The sequence below is a fragment of the Carassius gibelio genome, chromosome B10 (assembly GCF_023724105.1).
Source record: "Carassius gibelio isolate Cgi1373 ecotype wild population from Czech Republic chromosome B10, carGib1.2-hapl.c, whole genome shotgun sequence".
In the NCBI taxonomy this organism is placed as follows: Eukaryota; Metazoa; Chordata; class Actinopteri; order Cypriniformes; family Cyprinidae; genus Carassius; species Carassius gibelio.
In genome coordinates, this window is record NC_068405.1 from 5,264,099 (window position 1) to 5,282,209 (window position 18,111).

Consider the following 18,111-nt stretch of genomic DNA (forward strand, 5'->3'; position numbering starts at 1 on the left):
CGGTGCCACTAATTGTTGAATAAAGTTGTTATTTTTGTTTTCTTTGCACACAAAACGTAGTCTCGTAGGTTTATAAAACTACGGTCGAGTCCCTGATGTCACATTAATTATTTTAACAATCCTTGCTATGTTTCTGATCCTCTAAGGACCCTTGCTTGTTTTTGGAGGGGTCAGAGAGCTCCCAGATTTCATCAGAAATATCTTAATTTTTGTACTGAAGATGAATGAAGGTCTTGGGTTTGGAACAACTCAAGGTTGAGTCATTAAAGCTGCGGTAGGGAACTTTTGAGGCTCTAGCGGTTAATAAACTGCTTGCGTCTTGCGGAAGAACATCGTAGCCGGAACTACTTCTCTCTGTTTATGTCTATGAAGAATCACAAAGGTACTGGGTTACTCCGCCGCAGTACCCCCGAAGCAATCTAAAATAGTCCGAATATAAACACTTATTATAGGTGCACCCTAGTGATTCAGGACAAGCCAAAAACACGGTTTGGAAAATGGATTCATGGTGTACTCGCTTATTATATACACTTTTCTACATTTTGAACACAAACAAAGTTACGGACCTCAGCTCTGATTGGTTGTTTCTTAACGGGAGCGGATGACTTTCTGCAAATGGCAATAGGACACTGGGAGGAGCCAGAGGAGCTTGATTTTTTCACAGATTATCTGTCTCATATTCTACTGTCAGGACATAATGACAGGTTTAACAAATATGTAAAAAATATTTTTTTACAAAAGTTCCCTACAGCAGCTTTAATGATAGATTTTTTTGGGTGAACTAGGCCTTTAATGGAGGCTCAACCCTCCGTTGTGGTACTACCTAGAGGGAGAACGACAGAAATAGAAGTGGAGATGGGGAGGTGGAGGGATGCCTGAAGTATTGATGCTGGGACAGTGCAATAAAGCTGCTTATTTAGGCTCGTAATGATGATCGACAGGATAGTTGCTCTTTCTGCAGTTTAAATGTAGCCCTGAGTCAAAAAGTCTACTTTTCTTTAAAAAAAACGAAAGAAAAACCTAAAATCAGTCACTGCACTTGACTAACTTTTGTAGGTTTAATGATAATGATAAAGTTTATTACACACATATGATAAGTCTCATAATCATGCATATTAGTTTTACAGTCGTTTAATTTTTCATCAGTGTTTCTCAAGATAAAAAATGACAAAATATCCACAGTCATGAGTCTCAGCAGTCAGAGAAGCTGCTGTAACCCACAGACTGAAGGAGTAACGTCTGAAACCATAGCAAAGGTTATAGACTGCAAAACATTGGAATAAAGTCTTTATTTGATCTAGTATCAGTAATACACTCCTAATGTAATGATATAAACAATAATCACACAGAAATACATGAATACATGACATAAGGCATCCAGTTATAAATTTGCATTTCATAACTGTTATTTCAATGTAGTGTTAGTTTTATCCTAAGAGAGAATGATCACCAGGAACACGAAAGCAAGGTTAACTCAAGCTAGGGTCGGCATTCCGTTGCATATTGTTACAAATATTCATATTCAAAATACCATACTCAGTAATATGTGTCAATACCATAATGCAACTTGGCACAAATTGTTCTTAATTTCTAAACAACACTGTGTCTACGCAGGAAGTGATTGAAATCGCACATTCACCAGCCACAGACCAATCGGCTGAGAGCCGGAGGCAAGAAATCAGCAACAGCTACACTATCAGTCAAGTGTTTGTTTTTTGTTTGCTGCTCACCAAGCCTGCATTTATTTGATCCAAAGTACAGCAAAAACAGTACAATCCTGAAATTTTAACTAACATTCTATTTGAATATATTTTATAATATAATTAATTCCCGTGATGCACAGCTGAATCTTCAGCATCATTACTCCAGTCTTCAGAAATCATCCTAATGTGGTGATTTGCTGCTCTAAAACAATTATGCTGAAAAATTGATTTTTTTTTCAGGTATCTTTGATGAATAGAACGCTTAGAAGAACAGCATTTATCTGAAACAGAAATCTTTTGTGACATTTTGTAAATGTCTTTAACATCAGTTTTGATCAATTTAAAGCATCTTTGCTAACAATAGTATTAATTTCCATAATTCAACCCCCCCCCCCCCCTCCAAAAAAAGTATTATGTGACACCGAAGACTGGAGAAATGATGCTAATATTCAGATTTGAACTCACAGGAATAAATTACATTATAAAATATATTCAAATAGAAAAATATTTCTCAAAATTACTGCTTTTGCTGTGGATCAAATAAAGGCAGGCTTGGTGAGTGGAAGTGATCTTCCTGTTCAAAACGTTTGACCTGCAGTGAAATTGAGATGAAAATCCACATTTTTACACAATGATACAACAAAACATGCATGCGGTTCAGAACAACAGTCAGAAAGAAGGAAGTGGCTGGAGTTACAAGCAGTCGCTCTCCATCTGAAGGCACGTGGCAGTGTGAGTAGTCTAGTGTTACATACACATCTGGAATAAGCTTGCAATCCCGCTGAAATGCCAAACATAACAGTTGCTGACAGATCACATTCAGATACAGTAGCTTAGGGATGTCTCTAAAGCGCCAGCGTCTTTTACTGAGGTCGGTAGCCGCTCTTCTGCGGCATGTAACTCAAGGCGGAGGCGGGTGGCTCCTCTGTGACGGGAGACACCTCCTCCTCCTGCACCGGACAGAAGGTCAGCGAGCCTCCGTCACACTCCGGAGCCAGCACCCCGGGCTCCAGCTCTCGGCCGCGTCTGAAGTATGAGCTCCTGGACTGGCTCTCGTTGAGATGGTCGGGATGCTCCTCACAGTCCAGCAGCGGCTGAGTGGACTCGGAGCGAGCGAACGCTGGAGGCTGGTGGCTGGGAGTCTGGCCCTTGTAGCCGCTGCCCAGCACGGTGGAGTACTGCACGGTGCTGGACGTGGTCTGGCCCGAGTCGCCCTCGTCGCTGTCCGACACGCTGTGCCGGGGCGAAGACATGCAGGACGAGCCTCCGATGCCGCTGCTGTGCTCCTCCGACAGATACTTGTCCTTCTTCAGCGGCAGAACGCCCTTTTCTTCCTCGCACAGGGACTTGCCGTCGAACACGTCCACCTCCACCACGCTGACGTCTTCTTTGGGCAGGTCGGCCTTCAGAGAGTCAGAAGATGTTAGCTCGGTCATAATGTTTTTGGACGTGTTTTGTAATTCACCCTTGATTTGGATTCCTTACACTGACCTTTATGGGGAAATCAGGTGACCAGTGGGCAATGGAGCTGTCAGACGGGTCTGGAACCTGCGGCCACAACATCTTCTTAATCCTGAAGAGAGACAGAAAATAATGAGTGTAAACACCACACAGCGCCCTTCACTGCTGATAGGTCAACTCTTCAGAGTACATTACCAATAACATCTGTATTAAATGAAGCAAGCCGAATATTATTTTAATGCCCTTTCATTTGGAGCAAGTTACTTAAAGAGCATGTCATTCGTTTCACAATCCTCTATTTTCCTCATTTCAAATTTCACTTCTATATTTTCTATATTTAAACAATCCTTCCATATTTTGAATTGTAACAAGGAACTGTGAAGAAGTGACTAAAAGGTAGCATTAAAAGTATCCTAAAAATAGTGTGCAGGAGTCTTGCACTAAAATATACATCTACAGGATAAATAGCTTTCAGTCATATTTAAATTAAATTTAAATATATGCATTTAGCAGACACTTTTTATCCAAAGTGACTTACAGTGCATTCATGCTATCAATTTTTACCTATCATGTGTTCCCGGGGAATCGAACCCCCAACCTTGCGCTAGCTTGCTTGCTAACCCAGATTTGTCAGAGAAACTATCAATTACATTTTTTTTCTAACACAATTATAAGACTAGCTTTATGATGCATTTAGTGCCTTTCTTCATGTTGCATGTCAAACAGCACCAGGTTATCATTCTAGAGAAAAGAGCACTAAAACATATTTTGTTTTATGAAACAAAATCTGCATCGAAGTAGAAAACTGAAGACTTAATGTTGAATTTTTGCTTTGCGTTTCGTTTTGAGTGGAGAAAAGCACTGACTCACACTTCTCTTTTCCGAAGGCAGAACATTATGATAAAGACGGTCAGGAACAGGAAGCCGAGGCAAACCACAACTACAATCACCTCCACCTCTCCATCACCTACAATCAAGAGAGCATAAGTAACATCTTTCAGCAGCTTACACAGCTCACCGTACCGTGAATCACGATGCATCATCAAGCATTTCAGACTTACCGTACTTCATAGTTTTGAAAGTACAATCGGTGCCTTTGAAAGATCCTGCTTCTGTTGACACCAAGACGTTAACCACGTAATCGGTTTCACTGGCCAGATCCGTCAGCACGTGTGAATGGACATTAGGGTCCACCGTCACAGCTGCAAAAGACACATACCACTCAGATCAGCTTGAGAAACCTCACGCATCACAGACGCATCATGTGTTGAACATACATTTCCATTGCTTAGTGTTCCCGATGGCGTAGAATATGGTGTAGTTGGTGATGAAACCCCGCTGGCTGTCCAGAGGAATCTCATCCCACGTCAGCTCGGCACTGTTCTTCTTGGATTTTTTCACTTTGACAGTAGGACCCTCTATTGGAGCTGGATAAACAACAACAACAACTGTAACACGAGTGTGCTTCAGTACATGAGGAAATTGCATGCACTTCAGATACATACTTCCTTGTTGAATGTAGGCTGGTCTGGTCACGGGACGTCCTGCTTGGAAAAGCCTGTGTCCTGAATGATTCTTGTAAATTGGATACACTGATATGTTGTACCGCTTGAATTTCTCCAAATCAGCTGGGGAAAGAAAAAAAGACATCTGGTCACCTGCATTGCTCCCAAAACGTATTGTATGCATGTTTTGCAACAGCAGACATCCGTTTCACACTTTCACAGCTTCTATAGCAGACCTGTGACTCTTTACGGAAAATGACATTGGTGTCTGTCTCACCGCATTGCTTTCGTAAAAATAATTTAAAAAAAAATGTTTTTGACACTTGGCCAATAGGATTATATTCCGAAAGCATGTATATTTTTAAAATGTTATATTTTTATTTTTAGCATTGAGCCAAGAACAGACTGTAAAACTCGCAGTGATTCCTTTCCTTTGCTTCTGATGTCACGCCTGCGAAATGAACATTACATTAGCAATACCTGCTACAGATGTACACAACATGCCTAATACATACTATACAAGTGGTTTACTAAAGCCAGTCCCTGCTGAATTTATCGCGAAATCAAGCAAACCCCGCAAATTTTACAAAAGTTAGCAAATTTTCGTAACTGGCGTAAATTTCCCGCTGAATTTGGCTTTAGACCCGTCCCGTGACGTCATCGTAATCCGGATACAATCATTGTTATTCTGAAAACATTGTAAGGTTTCACAAAGTGAAACAGAGCAGATGAAGTGTTACAATACCAGAACGCTTGGCTCCAATCAGCACGTTTCGTATTTTTGCCCCTTACAAGCAGATTAAAATGTAAATAACAGTTCTGTCAATCGATAAGAAAAAAAAACTAATTAAACCGCACTTTTTTTTTTATTAATCGAATGAACTAATGCAATCCTTGTCAAGAAAAACAAGACAGAAGCAGTAATTGTGAGTGGTTATTTTTAATGCCATTAAACTGGAATTTTTTTTTTATTTGCGCTAATTTTGACAGCACTAGTAAACATGCACAGTTTCCAGTGGTCTAGCGTATTAGTCAAAGCTTCAGGAAATAATGAGCTGGTACCATTTAGTGTGGTGATGGTGAGATTTTTGGGGACTCTCTGCCAGCCGACCTGCAGCTCTGTTTGATGCACAGACTGTGTGATTTTCACCCACTCCAGCAGATATTCGGAGAGATGTAAAGTGGGACGAGGAGGCAGGACAGCAGTCCACTTCACCTGCAGCTTCGGCTCTGGCTTTCCATCAAGCACAGACCAGCTCATATCCTCCACGCCAGGAAGCTCTGCGAAATCACAAACACTTCACACATCACACCTTCCACATGCCCCTACAAAGCTGTCTACACTAAACCTATATTTGAAAGATCATTTATTTATACACCACCAATCAAAAGATTTTAAACTGTTTTTAAAGAAGTCTCTTCTGCTCACAAAGCCTGCATTTATTTGATCCAAAGTTCAGCAAAAGCAGTAATTTTGTGAAATATGTTTACTATTTAAAATAACTGCTTTCTATGTGAATATATTTTAAAACATAAATGATTCCTGTGATCAAAAGTGTATTTTCAGCTTCATTTCTCCAGTCTTCAGTGTCACATGATCTTCAGAAGTCATTCTGATATACTGATTCGTCATTCAGGAAACATTTATTATTATTATTATTATTATATCCTAAAACTATAATCGCTGTGTCCCTTTCTAAATTCAACTGTTAAGTCATTTCATATTTTATCTGATATATTATTTTTATTTGTTAGTGTATATCATATACTGTATATGTCATAGAGAACCTAACAGAGAACACGTCTGTATTTGCTCTTCCATCACAACAAATCCATTTATTCTCACAAAAAGCGATCTGGCGAAGTACTCCAGGTGTTTGGAAAGCGCTCAGTGGCTTTATAAAACATAGCATGCAAGTGGTAACTGTTATTTATAGATTTACAAAAAATTGATTTAAAGACACTGCTACATGGCTGATTCTTCTAGATATTAAATAAAGATGATTTAGGAGCAAATTAGCGTCCATTTCGTTTGTTTTGATGAAGCTTTAAAAGTGCTGCTGCATTTATAGCACATTCTTTATTAAAAAAGGTGTCACAACTGATCAGAGGACAATTAAAGGGTTAAAATGTTACATTTACAGCGTTCAAACTCAAAACCACTGCAGTCTTTAGCATACCTTTATCTGATCCTGGAATGAACAAAGATGCTTTAGGAGACGCTCCAACTGAATTGAACGCAGTTATTTCAATATTTGCCATTTTTCCTGGTGGCAGCTCCATCGAATACATCTGGCTGTGAGTATTTGCTTTTATACTGGGGCTTTCAAACATCTTGTAACCCTGGTTGATACTCAAGTTATATGACAGTATTTTCCCATTAGCTTTTACAGGATCCTGCAAGAGAAAACAATATGAAAACATTCACTATTTAGATTATAAACAGCAACTGAATATTAAACTACACAGATTAACACCCTGTACAAATACTATTATTGTTATTTTAGCACCTATGAGGTGAAAAAAGGAATTTACCTTCCATATTAGTGTGACATTTCTATTATTAGCAGTGGGCTGAATGATTCTCCAAAGATCTGGTGCACTTGCTGGCTCTGAGAAGATAAGATGGTGTAAAAATGGCCTGATGAGTATTCATTCTGCAATTTGCAATGCTGGGAAGTAATTAAACAGTGATGCTACTAATGAACTATGTATTTCAGTAGCCTGACAGCTTTTTTACATCACTGTTTTTAATGTCCTATTGTTTGCACACACTTTACAGTCAAGCAATTCAAGAGAATAATCAAAGTCGCTCTCCTATATACTGTGTTGGAAAGTTTTTAATAATCTAAACGCAAAGTGTAAATCGCACGGCGTGGGTGCACTCAGGACGTGTCCAAATCACACCTCTTTTTTTAGACCAGCACGCCCATGGGCACACAAATGAGCACAAATGCATTTGCCAATTGAACGATGTGGTGCAGGACGAGAAAATGCAAACGGCACCGGACTGAAACTAGCAAACACACTTGCGCTGCACCTTGCGTCGCATTGCGCCAGGTGTATGATTCATGAAAATTCGTGTAAAATTTGCTTCATTCGCTAGTGAAATTAACTTCACAACAGATGCGAATTCGCGTCATGGGAGGAGTTTCTGTAAGTCGAATTCAAAACGACCAAAACGCTCAATTCGCGACACGTCTATCGCACGAATCGTGCTGCAGGATGTCTATTCATGTCTTTGCATTGACTTAACATCTAAATCACTCACACTTAATGCTTCATTGGCGTCTGGTGTGAATGCACCATAAGTGTTAGAGCAGCTAACTAGTTCTTTAAAAGGTTAGCTATAGTTTCAGAGTAGTGTCCCCAACACAGTATTTATTTTATAACCCAATTCTAGAATCCTGGCTTCATCAACGTTTCAGAGGTTATGAGTAATACAGGTCTTACTGGCTTCTGCAGTGCTATTTGTAACACTGAGGCTCCAGTCACTCCAGTAACTGCTTTTACTTTCTCCAATGCATCGCATCTGCACCACATATTCAGTGTACGGCTCCAGAGACTGCAGTCTGAACGACTCGATGTACCCTCTGGTGAAGCTCTCCGGCACCTAAACAAACATGAATTCATGAAGGAAACAGTGTTATTTCTTTTAGAGGTTATATGCAAGATGAAAATAATTCAAGCTTGAACTGCACTGTCTGAGATAAGAGCCCGCTCCCAATCGTTGAGCCATACTTGTGCTGTCCACACCTGAAATATTTAGCCCTGGGTAACAGAATCAAAGCTTATCTTGCTTTACACTGTTCAACAGTTCATTCTGGGTCTTCATAAGCTGCGGTTTCTACATTCCTAACCCCTTATTTGCATATATACTACCCGTTTACATAACGGCTCTAGCATTGTTTTAAAAAAACGGTCACTTCTTTAAATCTTTCCACATTTTCCATCACTGTTTGACATCCTGTTTATACAATGTGCAGTCCAAGTGAATATGAGGCACTTGATTGGTTTACAGTTGTTAAGCATCTAGCTGTAACATCCTAACACCACACACTTCACAAGTTTGGCACTGAAACACAACGCAAGTGCTGCGAACAGCGCAAGTGTGAAACACACCTGAGGGTTAAGAGCGGGGGGGTTTAATGCCTGTTCACACCGAGTGGCAACCTCCCGCTCTCTCTCGTGAAACCTACACGGAAGTGATTAAAACTATAAAAATTTATCGACTGGCTGCTGGTGGCTGGCTCCAAAAGGGAGTCATTCCCATAGACTCCTCCATGTTAAAATGCCCAACTCTACAGCTGAAAAACATGTTTATGATTATAACAGACAACTAAGGAAAATCCCAAATTCAGAATCTCAGAAAATAAGAATATAACTTAAGACCAACACAAAGAAAGGATTTTCAGAAATCTTGTCCAACTGAAAAGTATGAACATGAAAAGTATTAGCATGTACAGCACTCAATACTTAGTTGTGGCTCCTTTTGTCTGAATTACTGCAGCAATGCGGCGTGGCATGGAGTCGATCAGTCTGTGGCACTGCTCAGGTGTTATGAGAGCCCAGGTTGCTCTGATAGTAGCCTTCAGCTCTTCTGCATTGTTCGGTCTGGCATATCGCATCTTCCTCTTCACAATACCCCATAGATTTTCTGTGGGGTTAAGGTACTGAAAGGTACTGGTACTGAAAGATTTGGCACTGTGTGCAGGTGCCAAGTCCTGTTGGAAAATGAAATCTGCATCTCCATAAAGTTGGTCAGCAGCAGGATGCATGAAGTGCTCTAAAACTTCCTGGTATACGGCTGTGTTGACCTTTGACCTCAGAAAACACAGTGGACCAACACCAGCAGATGACATGGCACCCCAAACCATCACGGACTGTGAAACTTTACACTGGACCTCAAGAAATGTGGATTGTGTGCCTCTCCTCTCTTCCTCCAGACTCTGAGACCCTGATTGCAAAATTTACTTTCATAAGAGAACATAACTTTGGACCATTCAGCAGCAGTCCAGTCCTTCTTGTCTTTAGCCCAGGCGAGATGCTTCTGATGCTCTCTGTTGTTCAAGAGCGGCTTGACACAAGGAGTGCGACAGCTGAAACCCATGTCTTGCATACGTCTGTGTATAGTGGTTTTCTTGAAGCACTGACTCCAGCTGCAGTCCACTCTTTGTGAATCTCCCCCACATTTTTGAATGGGTTTTGTTTCACAATCCTCTCCAGGGTGTGGTTATGCCTATTGCTTGTATATCTTTTCCTTCCCTTCACCTCTCTATTAATGTGTTTGAACACAGAGCTCTGTGAACAGCCAGCCTCATTTGCAATGACCTTTTGTGTCTTGCCCTCCTTGTGCAAGGTGTCAGTGGTCGTCTTTTGGACAACTGTCAAGTCAGCAGTCTTCCCCATGATTGTGTAGCCTACAGATCTAGACTGAAAGACCATTTAAAGGCTTTGCAGGTGTTTTGAGTTAATTAACTGATTAGAGTGTGTCACCAGGTGTCTTCAATATTGAACCTTTTCACAATATTCTAATTTTCTGAGATACTGAATTTGGGATTTTCCTTAGTTGTCAGTTATAATCATCAAAATTAAAAGAAATAAACATTGAAATATATCAGTCTGTGTGTAATGAATGAATATAATATGCAAGTTTCACTTTTTTAATGGAATTAATTAAATAAATACACTTTCTGATGATTTTCTAATTATATGACCAGCACCTTTATGTTTGGGGTAGACTTAAATGAGTTATCAAACTCTTTATTTTTCAGAAGGGGTAGGTCTGATTTCTTACATATCTAAGAAATGTATTCTATTAATCTGGATAAAGGAACACCCTTCAACATTTAAACTATTTAAAAATATCATGATCAACACATTGCATATGGAATATTTAACATACAGTTTTCAAAACAAAACTCACATCTTCTTAGAGACCTGGAATATTTTTTTGGAATATTTTTTCAGATGCTAGTGGGAAATTAAAATCGAAAAAGTGTTTAAAATGTAATTGCCAATTGGTGCTGAAGTTGGAACTTTTGATAACACTGATTTACAGTAAATAAAATAAAACATTTTTGTCCTATTTTTAAATCTGAATTGTTTTTTGTTTTCCTGTACCTCGATCCAAACATCAGATGCTGCTTTGCGGTATCTGATGGCATAAGAGAGTTTCATAATGGTCCTGTCAATGGGATGTTTCCAGGTAACCATGAGAGATGTAGGGATGTTAACTTCAGCGAGGACTTGGACATTCAGTGGTGGATTTGGTTTTGCTACAAAACAAACACACAAAAAAAGCCAGTTGAACTGATGCATTCAAACAGAGGGTAAACTGCATCCTTTTCTAATTCACAACCTGAAATCATACCAAAATAAGACGAATCATTTTGAAGTTCGGACTGCTCTGACCCCAGAGCATTCTTCACTTCAACCCACACTTTTAAAATCATGTGAATTGGAAAGGTTTCCAGGTTGACGACGCAGGATCTTGCAAGATGCTGATTACACTCAGCTTTATGTTTTTGAAAGGTCCCAAGTCTAAAATAGAAAAAGAAGAAGTAAATGACACTCTAGTCTTTCACTTTGAGTCACTTGGAAAAAGACAAAAAAATCAAAAATGTGTAAAAGCATTTGCAGTGTTATCAGGGCTTCTGTTACTTTAACACATACACGTTGGCATAAACGGTGTAAGTTGTATCGATCAGCGGGTTTCGCGATCCTGGATCCCAACTACAGTTTAAGTTAGGGGAAATATCCTTGTCCTCTTGCACAGCAATGCATGACAGATTCGTTGGTTTCAATGGAGGATCTGGAGAGCAAAAACAGAAAAACAATGGATGAATGAAGACATTTTCTTGAGTGTTTAGTAAATAATGAAAAAGAGTTTTAAATAGGAAAAATATAGAAACTGTTTGGTCATTTTTGAGCATGATGCTAATGGCCTAATCAGATTCAATGATCTATGCTAAGCTAAGCTAAAATTAATCTATTTTCAAAAAAAAAGTGGAGCGTTCCTTTAATTTGAATTTAAACTTGAGCATTAATCAAGTTCAAAACTTGTTTTCAAAATGTTTTAGAATACTTGAAATAAACTGGATATTCTGGATATTCTGCAATATTTTGTGGTTTAGAACAGCAACTGTTCACCCTGGAGATAGCAATCCCTACTAAAACACAGTTGGTCTTTACATTCTAAAGCAACTGGTGTGATTTGGCACAAAAACACTTACATCCCGCATGGAGTGAGATTCCATAGACACACGGTGGTACGAATGACAGGGACTGCTTGGCGGCTCTGCACTTCAACCAACCGTTCAAGTCACTGTCGATGTTAACAGTAACACTGACAGCCGTTTCATTTATTCTGCGGTAAGACTGCTTTGGAATGCTACCGTTCTCCGAAATCCATTCAATATCATCTGAGGTGTAATCGGACCCTTCAAGCAGGTGACATGTCGCGGTGAAGTCTTTTCCCACCTCAAGAACAATGTTACTGCTGGAGTCTGGAAGGATCTTCACACAACTATTAGTGAAACCTGTGTGACACAACACTGAACTGAGTATCACAACAAAACAACAACGATATAAGCGTTAACTGTCTGGGAGGTAATAGAGGAAATGACATGGCTTACCTACTGCATAGTGCAAAAACATCAAGAGTAGAAGTAAATTACATGAAGTGTCCATTGTGACATCAAGGCAGGTCTCTGAGAACAGATGGAAATCAAAACATTCTATAGATTGAAAATGTAAATGGTGCATATTAGTACATAAGTGTAGTAGGGAACTACTTCAGCCGAGTTGTTTTTACTGCCATTATCTGATTTATGCAGATTTTGGTCTTTTTTTTCTGTGTACAAGCACTGGTTTTAGAAACACCAATGTTTCTTTATTAATATTAAGGACCGCATAAGACTGCTATTTAAATTTTGAAAATGTGTTTTCTTGGAAAAACTGTTATTAATTATTAGGGCCGGGACTTTAACGCGTTAACTGAGATTAATTAATTACACAAAAAATAATGCGTTAATTAAGATTAATTAGTTACAGAAAAAAAAATCCCGCATTTTTTATAACATTTTTGCACCGCTGAACGTTTCTCACTGGATGAGTTTCGTCGGACCGATTATACTGAAGCACCAACTAGCGTTCGCATATCACCGCAGCACATCGAGCCTCAAGCATCACCTCAACGCAAAACATATAGCAGCTAGCGTGGACGTGAACTATGTATTATTTTGTTGGTGCAACAGTTTATGTTGAACTCTTTATTGTTTTGGCCAAGGTTATTGAGAGATGGACTTAGTATGTTATGGCCTCTGAAGCAACAGAGAGATGTTTTCTAATAGTCAGTGTTTCCAATGTTCTGAATGTAATTGACAGTCTTGTGTTTTACTTAAAAAACACTTTACAGAAGGTTCCAGCACCTATAAGCTTCCTGAATTTCTGAAATGTACTATTTCTAAATTGTTTCTAAATATGCTATTGCTACACTTAATGGCAAAAATTGCACTGGTCTGCTAGACTTGGTTGAACAAAAATAAACAATATTTTGTTGCTTAAGCTTATGTATTCAGTCATTATTCAATGGTATACAATAAATCCATGTGAAAAAAATACTTCTCACTGTTCTCAGGTCAAATATTTATATGCGATTAATTTTGATTAATTAATTACAAAGCCTCTAATTAATTAGATTAATTTTTTTAATCGAGTCCCGGCACTATTAATTATATTTAATTAAATATTTAATTAATGTATGTTTTTCTTACAGTTTGTCCACAACAACATTTTCCATTCTTAGTCGGGTGTTATATCTCTTTCCTGTTTAGATGCATTGGATTTGTTAGTAAAAAAATTTTGCATGTAAAACCAGCAGCATTTCAAATGTATCCAATTTATTGCTACCAATAAAAGGTATGGCTGATCTACTACATGTAGTGAGAGTTTGGCAGCTGGGTTAAGGTTAGCTAATCTCATCTACATTTAAAGAAACATAACAGCTTTGTATTGCTACAATGTCGGTAGTATATGTAAATGAACACTGTGAACTCTTTCATATCCCTGTATATCTGTTTAGTCAGAAGGAAAGCTCTTTTTCTCTGTTTTTTTGCTCTAATGATGTAGCTCCAGCCCCCCCCCACCCCACTGTTTACTGCAGAGAAAGCAAAGTTTAATTTAGAGCCAATCCTGCCAGCAGTGAAGCGCCTCTTTAAGGAGAGGAGTGTGGAAGCCTACACAAGCCTAGCAGTTGATTCGAGTTGATCAGATCACAGAAATCAATAAGATATGACTTGGTTAAAAAATAAATAAACATCAAGTCAGCAATTATTAACTTTAGCTCCTCATTTGCATCCAGGCCCAGTCTATTCATATTCCAGCCATTATGCAAATTATTTAAATAATGCAAAATAATAATACTTCCTTAAATTACACCACAAGCATTTTTTACTTTATTCTGTATCAAACCTATTTTCTGATCTTGCCATTTCATCTTTTTTACATTAAAAGTTTACATACAACATGCAGAATCTGCAAAATGTTAATTATTTTTCCAAAATAATCATACAAAATGCATGTTATTGTTTATTCAGTACTGACCTGAATAAGATATTTCACATAAACATGATTACATATAGTCCACAAGAGAAAATAATAGTTGAATTTATAAAAATGACCCTTTGTTTTTCCTTCTGGAGCATCAGTGAGCATTTGAACCTTCTGTAATAGTTGCATACGAGTTCCTGATCTGTCCTCAGTGTGAAAAGATGGATCTCAAAATCATCCAGTCATTGTTGGAAAGGGTTCAAATATGCAGAGGATGCTGGGAAACCCAAGACTTTTCTGAAGAACAACTATCACTAAACTAAAAACCAGCTGTGGGTCATTCAGGTTACAACACGGTGTTAAGAGTCAAGGGGATGTAAACTTTTGAACGAGGTCATTTTTATAAATCCAACTATTATTTTCTCTTGTGGACCATATGTAGACGTATTTTATGTGAAATATCTTTCAGTACTGAATAAACAATAACATGCATTTTGTATGATCCCAGTTATGTGGTAAAATAATTAACATTTTGCAGATTCTGAAAGGGGGGTGTAAATGTTTGACTTCAACTGTACATATATGCACAGTGCATTCAGAAAGTGAAACGTTTAAAATTTTTGTGTGTGCGTGCAAATGCGCGTGTGTGTGCGTGTGTGTGTGCGTGTGTTTTCACCGGAATGGCATTATGCCTGGTTTTCCAGTCATTACACTTGAAATCGACGTTCATCAGACCAGGGTTTCTCACAGTCTAAGAGTCCTTTAAGAGCTTTTTTGTGTGTCTTTATGTGTCTTTACTCAAGTTGTCATCTAACTACTCTGCCATAAAGTCCAGATTGGAGGATTGATGCAGTTTTGCGAGAAACTTTGAGAAGAACAGCCATCTCCACACGCTCAACCAGAGTGACCATCAGGCTTATCTCTCCTGATTGTGCAGTTTGGGCTTTGACCTCGTGGCTTGGGTTTCACTCTGATATACAATTTCAGCTGTTAGGCCTTCTATAGAGAGATGTGTGTCTTTTCATGTCTAATCAATTAAATCTGCCACAGAAACAAATACATTTCAAGCACAGCGTCTAAATACATTTGTCAATGTATGTATGTATTATTTATTTTGTAAATGGTCTTTATCATTATGGAACATTGAGTATTGATAGATAATTTGGTTACACTTTATTTTAAGGCGTCCTTGTTACAGTGTAATTATATATTTAATTACTGAGTAATATTAATTAACTACATGTACTCACTATATGGTTTGGGTTAGGATTAGAATTACTTGAATTCAATTAAGCATAATTAATTGGTTTTATAATAGTAAGTACATTAAACCCATGTAATAAGAACACCTTAAAATAAAGTGTTACCAATAATTTAAAGCATTTTAACAACCTTGTTTAAAAAGTTATTTTATTCTGTGACTTATAAACAGGCCTATTGTCATATTTAATCACCAATATTTAAAGTGAAGACATATCATAATAGCAACACTATCAATGCAATCTTACCGCAAGGGTCTAAACTCTAATAATAAAACATTGTTAAAAAAAAAAAAACTACAGATTTTACTCCATAAACTAATAATAATAATAATTTGATAATAATAAATAATAATAAATATTTGATATTCATCTTAATACAATGTCATAGATAAATATATTCCAGAGACTAACTTATCTACATACAGGCAAAATTATCTGTCTGTAAATACATAATTTAACCAAATAATATCCGGATTTCAAAAGTACTACTCATCAGTTATATTCAATATTTTCGTCTGCAGATTATTATAATATTTGCTACTTTATTTTATTTGAAGCTTATAACTAGTATTCATGGTTTTCTTTACCATGATATTATAATAGTTTTTATCATTGGCAAGGATGCCAGCAATATCTGTACAAGCTCTAAAAAATAATATATATATTAAGTAGATTTATTGACTGGGCTAATGTTACAGGCTCAATACTTTTATTGACGGACATCTCACAGTAACACGATGCCTGAAGTACGTAGACGATAAAAACGAACATACTAAACGACATCACACTATCAGTTATAATGTGTATAACTTTATATATACATTAAGATGCTCTCTTACCTTTAAAGTGGCTTCACATCATACGAGTTACTGTAAATTGTAATCCTTAAAAAAACATCGCGGATGATCGAGTCGAGATGTCGTTTCCGTTGGTTCAGTAAGCTACTTCCGGTGTTTTCGCACAGAAGCGCACACTCATCAGAAACGACCCTCAATCGCGCTCGCTATCACTGAAGACGACAGTGTGTTCTACAGATCGAAGCATTCTGAGCATGCGCAGAGGCGAGATACACTAGAGACCGAAACTCCTCTCGTGATTGGTCGGCAGAGCTGTCAGTCATTTAAACACGCCCCGTGATTCATAATCTATTAGTTTTCCCGTTAGTCATCGCCCACTGCCGGAAAACCGTGATCTCACTGCATTTTAGTTTACATAAAGAACACAATTAAAATGAACCACACAAAATGTAGTGCTATAAACTTGCTTCGAAGGGCGTTATAATTCTCGTATTATTAACATTGTAAGCTCAACACCTTTGATGTTGTAACAATATTACGAAATTCAGGGAGTTTTACTGGCATTATTGCAGTTTTGTTTAGGATGTGTTATGACAAGCTTAAATATTTACTAAATATAGATGTCTGCGACAAATCTTCTGTGCTGAGAATATGCTATAAATCAAAGAAAACAAGTCAGAAAATAGGATTAAACATATATAAATTAATTTTATTGTTGGCAAAATTGTGATTTTTTTTCTTTCCTATAGGTAATTTTAGGAGAAACATCTACAAAAATAAAAAATAAACAAAACAACAATTATATATATGATTAATATAAAATTGCATGTTAGTGAGACAAAATTAAAGTTATCTAGATATGTGTAATAAACTCAGATTAAATCACTGTGCTGCTGCCTTCGCATTTTGCAATTACATATTCTAAATATTAAAATAATGATTAATATAATTCATGCTGATGTATTTAAAGCTGCCGTAACATGTTATGGAATTTATATATTTTTTAACAAATAAATATCGTGTAGACAGACATCTACAATTAACTCAATTATTTATATTTATCCAAAGCAGCATTTATCAGTTCATGCACAAAGATCAAACCATGACCCTTGGTAAAAAGCCACCGCTACTCGTGATACACACTTTCTCTGTCAGCTTGGATTCTGACCTTGAGTTTGTGATTACTTCATGATTTTATGTAATGAAACACAATCAACCTCTTAGCTGATGATGAAGAAATCATTATGTATAATATAAAGAAATTAAACACAGAAAACACTGCTGCTTGAAGTTATATCTAAATAACAATTATTTCCCTATTATTCCATATGTTTCTCATGTCATTAAAGATTGAGTCAGACATTTATCCTCAATCCAGTGTAATATATTAGTAATTTGGCTTCCAGAAGAGAGTAATCACTATGAAACTATCGAAACCTGTCTGGTTTTGTGTGATTCATCTCAGATAATGCAGTCTGCTCCTTCTGAAGATTTCATCTTCAAACCTCAGTAAAATACACCGGAAGCAGCTTAAAAAAAAATAAGTGTGTAGTTGTGTGTATTTTTGTGACTTGGAGCCCCCTACAGTTAAGTGAGTTAAATTCACAGTCATAACTGTGATTACTCTCATAATTACAGTTGGAAGTGACACATCATTATTTGTTACTTACACACTCCCAGAACAGACATTTGAGGGAGACTGGGAAAGAAACAAAGCCTTTCTCCTTGCTATAAGTCAGTGTACCATCAGAATGATTTGGAAACTGATATTTCAAGGTAAAAATAACTTACATACAGTTGCTTTCAGTTATTTTAAGGTAAAGACTCCCTA

The 18,111-nt window shown here is 37.5% G+C and overlaps 1 protein-coding gene across 1 annotated transcript; it reads right to left on the reverse strand.

The window, feature by feature from the left end:
* Positions 1 to 1,274: 1,274 nt before the first annotated feature.
* Positions 1,275 to 16,484, reverse strand: il6st (interleukin 6 cytokine family signal transduce). The gene is made up of 16 exons (XM_052566536.1): positions 16,323 to 16,484; positions 12,307 to 12,381; positions 11,905 to 12,210; positions 11,345 to 11,483; positions 11,043 to 11,212; positions 10,793 to 10,947; positions 8,123 to 8,282; positions 7,205 to 7,281; positions 6,850 to 7,066; positions 5,732 to 5,950; positions 4,670 to 4,792; positions 4,442 to 4,591; positions 4,226 to 4,366; positions 4,035 to 4,131; positions 3,195 to 3,276; positions 1,275 to 3,106 (listed from the first exon to the last, which is right to left on the reverse strand). Exons 2-16 carry the CDS (start codon positions 12,359 to 12,361, stop codon positions 2,567 to 2,569), a joined length of 2,631 nt encoding a protein of 876 aa, XP_052422496.1. The 5' UTR covers positions 12,362 to 12,381; positions 16,323 to 16,484; the 3' UTR covers positions 1,275 to 2,566.
* Positions 16,485 to 18,111: the final 1,627 nt, after the last annotated feature.